This window comes from Lactuca saligna, chromosome 3, assembly GCF_052625555.1.
Source record: "Lactuca saligna cultivar CGN05327 chromosome 3, ASM5262555v1, whole genome shotgun sequence".
Lineage (NCBI taxonomy): Eukaryota > Viridiplantae > Streptophyta > Magnoliopsida > Asterales > Asteraceae > Lactuca > Lactuca saligna.
This window is the reverse complement of record NC_136419.1, coordinates 216321302-216333496: the sequence shown is the minus strand read 5'-3', so window position 1 is coordinate 216333496 and position 12195 is coordinate 216321302. Positions and strand designations below refer to the sequence as shown.

The following is a 12195-nucleotide window of genomic DNA, read 5'->3' as shown; positions in this document are numbered from 1 at the left end:
TATTGTATTTGGTCGACCTAGCCTTAATATTTCATATTGGGTGTTATATTAAGGACTTTAAATCAACTATCTTGAATATCTCCCAAAAGATGTCTAGTTCAGAAATCTATGATCTTCCCAAATCTCATGAAACTTCACTTCCTCCATCTCCTCCAATTATTCTCCCTAACCCACAAGTTCAAGGTCATTCAAGCCCTATTGGCAAACAAAGTCTATGTGCGGTTTCATCTTGGAGATGAAGTCACATATTGACAAGCCGGTGAGTTGGGTGTCAAAGCCTTAAGAAAGTTGGATGTTCAATCACTTTCTAAGTCACGTAGTAAGTTCCTTTGTGACTCCTATGAATCAGACTATGACAAGACCCTTAATGATCTTATCTATTTGCTTGGTGTTGTTGAATCAGAAATGAACTGAAACACTAGTAAAGAAAATTTTATTAGAAGATCAACTTCCCAAAATTTTATGGACATTGACAATGATGACACTAGAAATCCAGAAAAAACATTCTCTTCCCAATGGAAAGGGATCGGCCATAGTCAATTCGGTTGACCAAATGGTAAAGAGAAAGGCTAAGTTTGAAATAGTCCCATATGCCATTACCAAGGGGTCCATATGGTTATATTTCCAAAGGAAGGGGCATTGATTGCGAAGCAGCCTACTTACCTGAAAGATCATAAAGGTTGATCAAGTCAAGAATATTGACTCTACTTTAGGTAAAGTCCACTATCTAACTATATTAAGTTTATATTTTAAGATTCTTGTTACATGATGTGACTGGGTCACATGTTGATGTTTTAAGAATCAAAGAAAAGTGAAGAAACTTAAAGGAAGAGTACGCTGAATCTGATTGTGAAGATCAGATTCTTGAGCTACTCTTAGGAGTTACGATAGATTGCTAGGAAACATGTAACAGTATAGTTTTCATTTAAAGTTGCATTGTAAGGAAAAGTTTTTTCCGTATTTTATAAATAAATAAAAGTTTGTTTTACTTTCTTTTTTATCTCTTTGCAATGGCATTTATGGCTCAACGTGTACGTCCAAGATTGCATTTTTATGAACATACAACTCTTATGGTCCTGAAATATGATAGATCTAGGCCAATGGAGACCATTTGCTCATAAAGTCTCCATCTTGGGACCTAAAACCCTAGAAATTGGTCGAAGAAGCACACAACACAAAAGACAATGCAAGTTTTGAGCTTTTAACATCATGAAGAAGCTCCAACCTCTGAAAAGCTCGGATCTACTCTTTCCCACAAACTTCTAGCCTCCAAAATGACCTATTCTTCTTCTCCACCACCTTGAAATGACACTTAGAAGCTTAAAATACCAACACACTAGCTAGAAACGAAGGAGGACTCTCTTTTAGGGTTTCACTCTCTGGAATGGAGGCTAAGGTCAAGGCCATAACATTCCTTTTATAGTGCTTAAGCCCCAAATTAGGGTTTGCACATAGGCTCGCTACGCCCAACGTAACTCTGGGTACGCCTAGCGTACCCAATTGAATCTGCGTCCAAATTAAGCGCGCAAGTACGCGCAACATACTCCTCTGTACGCCCAACGTACTCACAAGCCTAACTCTTTCCTAAAGGGACTTAACTGACAACTTGGAAAACGAAGAAGGGCTAATTAGCTTTACCTGAATTTCGGTATGTTACACATTGACTTAGTGGACTCGGCGAGTTGTTCTTGAGACACGATGAGTCGGGTAATGGTTCCCCGACCTTCATTGTTTTGAGGAGTCTGGTTGAGTCCAGAAGGGGACTCAACAAAAATGAATGTGACCATAGACCTGGAAATGATGGGACTCGACGAGTGTATGAACAAACTCGACAAGTCCAAGACAATCTCCCAACCCATGAAGATGGACTTGACAAGTTGTTCATACAACTCGGTGAGTCATAGACTGAACACATTCTTATGAGGGAGATGAACTCGACGAGTCAAGGGTGAACTCGGTAAGTCGGTTGAAGATGGTCCCAATATTATGGTTAAAGGAGAACCCATCAAGTTGTTGCTAGACCCGACGAGTGGAGTCGGGGGTTGAATCATTTTGGAGGAATAGGGACTCGACGAGTTGGTAGAGTAACTCGGTGAGTCAAGTCAACTGGAGGTTGACTTTGACCAAATTTGACTTTGGCCTGGATTTGAGTTTACCCTTGTAGGGGTTGTAAGTACGAATTGATAACTTAGAAGAGCTGTTGTGTAGAGATTGAGGAGTCGAGGAAAGTTGATTTTCATGCCGGGGACAATTCAGACACTACGCGACATTGAGGTGAGTTACCTTCCAATAGAAGTGGGTCTAAGGCACCAAGGCCGACCCACTAGTAGTGATTACAATTGAGATGATTGTCTTTGTGATAATTGTCCGATTTACTATTACTTGATATGTTCTATGTGCCAATATGCTATGTTCTATGTGATAGTGGTAGTAGGAGGGGAATAGTCCCCCGATCGGTTGTTAGGACCGAAGGGTAGGTCGGACACCCAAGATATGTCTGACAACATGTTTATGATATGTTATTATGTGATAGTAGTAGGGGGTGAAATAGTCCTTGTGACCGGGTGAGATAGACCGAAGGGTAGACAGACACCCCATAATGGTCTGACATGGGTAGTCAGCACCCCAGAATGGCTTGACACGGGTAATCAGCACCCCAGAATGGCTTGACATGGGTAGGTTGGGCATCCCAGAACTGCCCGACAACATGTATGATTGTATGGTATGTGGTATGATGGGAGAATTCACTAAGTTTTGTGCTTACAGTTTCAATTTTGGTTTCAGGTACCTCTTAATCCAAGGGGAAGGAGCCGACAGTGTAGCAGCGCATTACACACACATGATTTCCGCATTGAGTTTTTCTAGGATTGTACTATGATTTTATTACTATTAATGATATGGTTTTGAGACACATTACGGTTTATAAATTGATATGACATTGTCAATGTTTTGGGTAACCTATTTTATAAGTTACTTAATTAAAAATAATTTTTTTGGTCTCGAAAACTGAGATGTTACATGACACATGCATGTATCGCTGTATACCTTGAACCCATTGATTTGAATGCTTTTTTGGCCTCATATGTACTACTGTACATTTCGTTTAATTCTGGTAACATATTTTTGATCAAAACTAATAATTCTGTAAAATACTTATCTGATACTCCATACTTACTCTTCAAGTTGAGTAGTTGTATGATTGCAAATAACTTTGTGAAGTTAGGACACCCTTTATATGGGGGCTTCTCAACATCTCCTATCAGTTCTCTAAACTTGTCAACGTCCCCAAATGAAAATTTCTTTTGTAGCTTCAACCATCTCCACTGTTTCTGCAACATATGTTGACATTTATCTTGTGAAGTCCGTTGATTCAACAACGTATGATGTGTCCATGACAAAATCCTCTTTATAAACATAATTACTTGGTGGTTCCTCTTTTTCTCCAAGTTTAGTCCAATTCGTGTAGGTTTGATTATTTCCACTGTTTAATATGTAAGCATCTTCCACACCCACCGAATGAGATATGTGATTTACACATTTAATACACGGATATGAAATTATTATTATTTTTTTTTTTTGTATCTAGATGATCGATATTCTTAGAAATCTTATAATTGTTTACTGTATATTTCAAAAATTCTACAACACGGTTTATATAATTTTTTTTTTTTTTTTAGATCAAATATGAAATAAAATAAAACTATTAAGGACTCGTCATGAAACAAAATAAACAAAATTTTTAGATAAGACTGTTACGTTTCCCACTTTCAACAAAAACTCAGTTAGAGACCGAATAAAATACAAGGACTATTTATATATTTATTTTTCTTAAAAAATAAAATAAAATAAAATTCCTCATTACTTACCTTAATGTTGTTATTCATCGGAGTAAAGACTGTTACGTTTCCCATTTATCAGATCTACCGAACGTTCGTTTGATAGCCGAAATCCGACCTCTGTATCAAAAACACACGAATCTTGCTTAATCTCACCGACAATTTTGCTCGAATTTCTCGTTTGGAAATCTTCACTAATAAGTTTTGATCATTGTTCGGTTTTTGATCTCGTTTGATCGGAGGAGATACGATGTGGAGCACGAATCTTGCGAATTTGAAAGAAAACCTAAATAAAATCGCATTGGATGTTCACGATGATGACGATGAGGATGAAGCCGATGATTATGAGAAGCTATCGGAGATCCCTAATTCTAGAAACTCTTCGTTTTTTGATCGGAGAGTTTCTCTTAATCATAGTCGTAACTTTTCCCCCATCGCCAATGGTCTAGATTCGACTTCTAATTCAGAGGTGATTGCAATAAAACTTTGTTGTGTGTCAAATTGTATGGTGTGCGAGTTTTGTTGGTTTAGCTAACTCTGAGTTGGTTACGGTTTATTTCTGTTTGAATTGATTTACTACAACATCTGTTTCTGTATACACATAGTTAGGGTTTCTGAGAGGGTTAGGTATCTACAGCCTTGTGAACTTCGATTACGCTTGTGAGTGAGGTTACAGTCGAAAATCTAGTTGATGTGCTCAGAAACGGAGGGCATTATGAAAATCTCCTTGCTTGAATACCATGTGCATTTTGTTGCCTTTAGCTTGTTTTGTTACTTGATGTTTTAGGTATGAGTTTACACCCTAAATGTGTAGCTTGTATTTTCTTAAATCCATGGCAGAATAGCAGCATAGTAGCAAGATTTGAACATCCCATTGCAGCATTCCATGTGACAGTTTATGGGAATGTTAGTTCTATAATGGTAGTTTGGATCTAGCAGGTGAAATTTCTTGCCGGATAGATTGCTAGTGATTTGGACTGTCACAAGTGTTGAATCCATTGTAAATGCTATGGCTTCTCGAGTTCACATGAATGTTGTAAAATAGAATCCACAGTTTCCTTGAATGTTGTTAAATGCTATAAGCTTATACGCTCCTGAATTTCTGCACATGGTACAGTTTCATATGTATATCTTGTTATGGGCATTCTGTGTCACTTCTCTGAAAAATCGATTTTCTTAAGCAGACGTGCCTTTTGTGTTTAAATCATTTCATATTGCAGATTGAACAATACAAAGCAGAGATCAAGCGGCTTCAGGAATCTGAGGCACAGATCAAGGCATTATCAGTTAATTATGCAGCTTTACTGAAAGAAAGAGAGGTACTATTTTGTTTTTTTTGGACTTGTTGTATCCAAACTACCATTACATTTAAAATAGTATGGTCTAGCTTGTTACGTGAAGTCTTGAACTGTAGTATGTCATGTAATCCATGACTAAATGATGTGACATGGTGGATAGTGTTAAATATTTGTTTCTTCACAAGACCTAATCTTCTCTTTCATAAGCACCCATATTTAGGATGTGTTTTCTTAGGGTGTGTTTGGTTTGATGGAATGGAATAGAATGGCCAAGGTAATGGAGTAAATAGTGTTATGGACTGGGTCAATGGTCATTACATTCCATGAAAGTAAGGAATTACAGTTAACAAATTGAAAGTAATCAGATTCCTTCAGGAATGGTCCATTCCATTCCATCAGGCTAAGCAAGCAGCTTTTTTATTCCGATGGATTCTCTACCTTAGTGTTTTACCACTCCCTTGTTGTTAGGGTCATCTTTTCACTTGTATTTATTTGTGAAATTACTTTACTTTTAAGAGACTTTTAAAAAGTGATCATTGTTCCATTCACAGGATCGTATTTCTAGATTGAATGATGAAAACAGTTGGTTGAAGAAAAACCTCGATGCATCTAAAAGCGAGAGTTTGAAGTCTTCAGCAAATAGCCCGAAAGGGTCAAAGGTAACTTTATGAGTTATGATTATTTACTTCTTTGCTTTCTTTAATATGTTAAGTGATACAATTTATCTATTATATTGGCTTTTAGTATTCACAACTGTGCGTTTAAATATATATATATATATATATATATATATATTTATTTTCATTTTTATATACCCGTTTAAATATATATTATTTTCATTTTATATGAATAACTAGTTTCTGGTTGTTTTTCTTTGAACTTTGAACAATTATTTAAGTTTGCAAATTATTTACCTAAGTCTAAGCATTTTTATTCCTTTATGTGAAGTTTGAAATTTAAATGGTTCAACCTGTTTATCTTATATATCAAGTTGGGTTTGGAAAATTTTAACCTATTTATATAAAACCCGAACACAACCTGACCCTAGCCACCTCTAGTTTTGAATTTGAAAAACCCGATTATGTTTTGACTTTTGGTTATTTTGTTGGTTTTTTATTAATCTTGTTTTCTTTCGTTAACGATGTTGATATGATTAAAAAAAGAAACAAGTAGTTCACTAAAAGTTAATACAAGACTACGTAAAGGCATGTTCACTGTTTTAATTTTCAATCGAAACTGTAAAGACATGTTCATTATTTTAATTTAAAAAATGCTTAGTCAGTTAAAGTTATGCATAAAACGGCATTTGGCTTTGTTTTTTTTTTGCACACACATGGCTCACCCATTCTTTCTTGCATGTTTTTTTCTTCATTTTCCTGATTTAACCTTTTACTTTTAAGGGTAATTTGAGTAATTTGTAACTTAATTAATTGATGGCAGAAAAACCGTTCATTTGGAAAGAAGGTGGTGCAAAATGGTGTGATGTTAAAAGAAGATGCATCAGGAAATGGAGTTTCACACTCGAATAAGAATGGGAATTCAAGCAGTGAAGGCAATGAAAAGGTAACAAATAAATGCTCGTACACTTGTGTTGATAATTAAAGTATGCATCCTTCAGTTTCAGGTAGTAAGTACATAATGAATGAATGAATTTAACGACAGATATATGAATAACTTCTAGGAGCTATCTGATTTGCTGGAGGAGAAAAACAAATCTCTTGCAAGACTTCAATTAACACATGACCAAAAAATAAAAGGATTACAAGAGGAACTTGATAAAGAACGTGGAAAGCTGGCAAGTTTGCACTTCAGATTCCAAGGTATTCTTGTCTAATGCTGGAATTGAATTTTGACTAAGTTTTTTAATTAATAGGCACAAACTTTATATTGGAGTTTTTTGACATTTGCTCTTTCATTAATTGGATATTGTCTGATGCCCTAATTCGTTTCTAGAGGAACAGAAGTTGAACAGATCTTTCCAGGATGAACAGAATACCTTAAAGGCGGATAAAGAAAATGTAAGGTTTATATGTATTTATTTATTTAAAACAAACAATAGTATATAAATAAATCGTTATATAGCATTACAGAGTAATGAAATTGAATTCCATTCCATTTCCTGCCAACTAAACATGTGAAAGATTCCAATTCCTTTCTTAAATGAAATTTGTTTTCTTTTTGTAGATGCTCACAGAGATGAATAAAATAAGAGATGAGCTGAGCAGAAAAGTATCTGAAATAAGACATTTGCAGATGGAATTAAACAAAAAGGAAAACACTGAAGCAAATGATGCTACAGAGCGTCTTAAGAGAACAGTGGCAGCCCTTGAAAAAGAGAACATTGATCTCAAGGTAAAAAAAATTTCTTTAATAAAAGGACAATAATATATATATTGTTTATTACTTCTCATTATCTTTATACATTTTGTTTTCTTTCATAGATGGAGAAAAAGGAACTCAAGGTTGCTTTGGAAGTTGCTAATAAATCTGCAGCTTTAAATTCAAATGGTGTACATGAGGTTGGTTTCTTGTTAGCTTTAACACCATGGTGCAAAAAATATATTATTCACTTTTTTTTTTTTTTTGAGTAAAATACAAAATGGTTTGTTGTCCCTGTGCTTTTGGTTTTTTACCATGTTCAGTCCAAAATTAAAACATTTTTCAATTTTGGTCCTTATTTTAAGATTTCATATCCATTTTGGTCCCTGGGAATTTCTGATATTGGTCATTATTTCAACTTTTTGTATCGATCTTGGCCTTTAATTCAAGGTTTCATATCGATTTGGTTCTTATTTTAAGGCTACAGGGACCAAAATGATATTAAACACTGTAAAAATCAGAAAGCAGAAGGACCCTTTTTTGTAATTTTGAGTAAATTAGAGAAATGGTCCTTGTGCTCTCTGATATTTTACATTGTTTACTCTAGTTTTAGTCTTTATTTCAAGGTTTCATATCAATTATGGTTCTTGTTTGAAGTTTTTAAGTCCAAAATCGATATGAAGCCTTGAAACAAGGACCAAAATTGAAAACTATTTCAGTTTTAGTCTAAACACGGTAAAAAACAGAAATCATAAGGACCATTTCTGTAATTTACTCTTGAATTTTATTTATTTATATATATATTTATGCCGGACCTACATTCTATACTTTTATACAACATGTTTTTTTAATGCTTCAGGTATCAGGAAGTTTTCCTGGCAAAGAAGAAATGGAGTCCTCTTTGCAAAAACTGAAAAAAGATCTGAAAGAAACATCAAATGAAAGGGACAAAGCATTACAACAATTAAACCGGCTTAAACAGCATTTACTGGAAAAGGTTTTTATTTTTTTCTTTTCTTTAAATCTTAAATCTAATAAAACTTTTGAGTGAGTTACATATTTTGGTCATTCAGTATAGCTGATTTTTCACTTTTGGTTTCTGAAAGTTATCTCTTGCAGGTTTGGTCCTTATTTTCAGTTTTTATAACGTTTTTGGTTGCTGTTAGCTGTTACAAATGAAATGACTATTTTTGCAACCAAAATTGCAAAAATCAGCTATACTCGGGGACCAAAATGTAATTTACTCAAAAAAAAAAAAACAATCTACAGATTATACTCACTGGATGACTGTTTAATTTTGTTTAGGAGTCTGAAGATTCAGAAAAAATGGATGAAGACAGCAAGATAATCGAAGGGCTACGAGAAAACAATGAAATTTTAAGAGCTCAAATAAGACAATTGGAGAGATCTTTGAATCAGGCGGAAGAGGTTAAGATGATAAATAGCAACGAACTTTTGAAGTCCAGGGAAATAATTAATGATTTACATAAAAAAATAGATGCGAAAAATATCGAACTGTTAAATCTCCAAACTGCCCTTGGTCAGTATTATGCTGAAATAGAAGCCAAGGTAATTTAGTTTTTTTTTTTTAAAAAAAATGGTGTCACATGTTTGAATTTGTGTTTATCGTTTCTACTTGTATATGATACAGGAACATTTGGAAAGGGAATTGGCTTCTGCAAGAGAAGAATCTGCTAAACTTTCTGAGCGTTTAAAGGTTGGTTTTAGAGTAGGTTACAAATTTGGTCCCTGTGGTATACTCAAAATCACAGATTTAGCCCAAGTTCCACTTTTGCTTCAAGTTTTCCCTTGTGGTTTCATTATGTTTAGGGTATGGTCACTATTCAAAAAGCACCGTTAGAACTTATCTCGCAAGGGCAAAAAGGTCATTTTACCACTCTCTCCTACGTGGAGATATATAAAATGACCTTTTTGTCTTATGTGTAACGCATGTGACAAGTTCTGACAGTGCTTTTTGAATAGTGTCGGTTAGAGGGACTGTATTTGCAATAAAATGAAACTACGAAGCAGTAACAAAAACACAACATGGACTAAACATGTGATTTTTGAGTACACCACAATACATGGAGTAAATTTGCAATTTACTCTTGGTTTTATATCTCATTGTGTACATGATGTTATTGGTTGAATCTAATTTACCGTTTTGCCCTCTTCCAGGAGGTGTATCAACAAGTGGAGACAACAAAGCAGGAAAAGGAGGAAATAATGGAAAAACTTTCACATGCTGAAAGAGTCTTAGCAGAAGGAAAAGGGAGAGTGAATAAATTAGAAGAAGATAACAGCAAACTACGCCGTGCTCTTGAACAAAGCATGACAAGACTTAACAGAATGTCAATGGATTCTGATTTTTCTGTTGACAGGTCATTATTATTATTTTTTATTCATTTTCTTTCACAAGTATAATTCGTTAAATATATTGTATTTATATGAATGACTTTGTGTGTTGACTGCAGGCGGATTGTGATCAAATTGTTGGTGACTTACTTTCAGAGGAACCATAGTAAAGAGGTATGGAAAATCTCTCTTGGGTAGTGTTTGATTTCAAGGAATGGAAATGAAAAAAAAAGAACCTGTTTGTTTAGCATAATGGAATATAATTCCTTCAGTTTTGTTTACTTTTATTCCTTTGTAAGGGGGTATTCTTTTGTTATTTTTATTACATTCCATCATATGGAATGGTGTAAAAGATGCAAGATAATTCCTTTTTATGTATGTAAATCTTACGATATTTTTTCCAACCAAAACATAATCTTTTTTCCAAGTTAACCATTTTAAGTTTATATAACGAGTCAAAATGGTTAATTTGAAAATTACTGTTGAAACCAGATGTAACAATGGTTATTTTGGAAAAATGTCTAAAACTTTTATGGTTTGATCGGAGAAAATAAAGTATTGGCGGTTTAAACTACATAAGTTCCCAAAACATTTTTTTTTTTTTTTTTGCAAATTACCCTTTTAGTTGCAAGTTATTTTGGTTTTTACGAGCTTTTATTATGTTCATTATTTTTTTGCACATAAAAGTTATTTATAATTAAAATAATGTAATAGTGTGGAGTTTATCTACATATAACATCAAAGATCAAAAGTTCATTCCATTCCTACATGCCCACCAAACATGATGATGGAATGTAATGACTCATTCCATTCCATTCATTAACATGGTTATTCATTTTGCATATATATATATATATATATATATATATATATATATATATATATATATTTTGTGTGTGTGTGTGTGTGGGTGGTTTTAGGTTCTGGATCTTATGGTACGCATGCTAGGATTCTCTGAGGATGAGAAACAGAGGATCGGGGTCGCTCAGCAAGGAGCAGCAGGCAAAAGTGTTGTCCGTGGTGTTTTTGGTCTGCCAGGTCGTCTAGTTGGTGGCATGTTAAGTGGGGCCACATCCGAAAATTCTGCCCACATGGCAGCAGCAGATAATCAAGTAATTCTATCCCCCCCTCATTTTGCCCTCTTTCTTTTCTTTATGGTTAAATATTGTGTTCCGTTTAATTTTGTAGCATTATTTATATCTATTCAAATAAACACCGTTCAGTTTTCAACAGCTCTTAAATGAACAGTCATTTTTAATTCAACATTATTTTAAACAGAAGGGTAAAATGGTCATTTACTTGCTTTCATTCGGTCTAAAACAAGAAACAATTTCTCTGTGTACAACACCTACTCCGGACAAATAAACAGTGGTTTATAATTTCAATTTATAACACTTGTTAAAATAAACAGTCATTTGTTATTGTGCTTCACTTCTAATTTGAAGGGTAAAATGGTCATTTAGTCTTCGCTCTTTATAATTTATATAGACTATGTTAAACATTTCTATCAACAAGTAAAACAAAATACAAGTATGTTGCTATTATGGGTAAAAGATAAAGTACATTGCTTATATAGATAGCAAGAGTAAAGTAGGTGGTGTTATGGTTATGGAGTAATTGTAAGTTTGTATGTTTTCCAGTCGTTTGCGGATATGTGGGTTGATTTTCTATTAAAAGAAGGTGAAGAAAGGGAAAAGAGAGAATCCTCCTCCTCTCAAAACAATGTTGATGGAATTGGAGTTAGTATTAGTAATCCAATTCCTGCAAACCACATTTCACGCAATTCCGAGTTTTCAACAGTTCCTCTCGCATCACCAGACAACAATCCAAGTAGATTCTCAAGACAAATTCCAAGATACTAAAGTAAGGATTTTGGCTTGTTTGTTTGTGTAGTTTTTTTTAGTTACTTGCTTACATATGATATCTATAGTTATATATCCATGTTCATGTTCAATTTATTCTTTTGATTTATAAATTGTGAGAGTGTCTTCTTGATAAGATGATGATGATGATGTTGCATACATGAAATATGCTTATTTGTAGACTTTGAGAATATATGGATGAATTCCATTAACCACTTTTAGTTTCCCATAAATATTAGGGTTGTTAACATAAAAGCACAAAAAAGTGTCATTTGGGTTTTAATCAAGTCTTTTCAACCTCTTGGACCGTTCAAAATTTAAATCAAAATTTACGTAACAATTATATATTTTTTACTCTTTTAGATTTGTGCTACTTCATTCACTTATATTTGACTCTTGTTAAATGATACGTAACCAACTCACCACTACCATCCAAATCTAGAACATATTCGAGCCTTAAAGATGCTGCTTTATCGATAGATATCTTACCGAAACTCTCTTCCTTTATTCGTAAATTGTGAAACA

At 34.0% G+C, this 12195-nt stretch overlaps 1 protein-coding gene across 1 annotated transcript; it reads left to right on the top strand.

The window, feature by feature from the left end:
- Positions 1-3871: 3871 nt before the first annotated feature.
- GC4 (golgin Putative 4) lies at positions 3872-11903 on the top strand. Its single transcript, XM_078986546.1, has 15 exons — positions 3872-4305; positions 5057-5155; positions 5686-5793; positions 6575-6697; positions 6816-6954; positions 7088-7152; positions 7319-7486; positions 7576-7653; positions 8313-8450; positions 8759-9022; positions 9105-9170; positions 9632-9834; positions 9928-9982; positions 10729-10920; positions 11449-11903. The coding sequence occupies exons 1-15, from the start codon at positions 4087-4089 to the stop codon at positions 11668-11670; spliced, it is 2139 nt and encodes a 712-aa protein (XP_078842672.1). The 5' UTR covers positions 3872-4086; the 3' UTR covers positions 11671-11903.
- Positions 11904-12195: the final 292 nt, after the last annotated feature.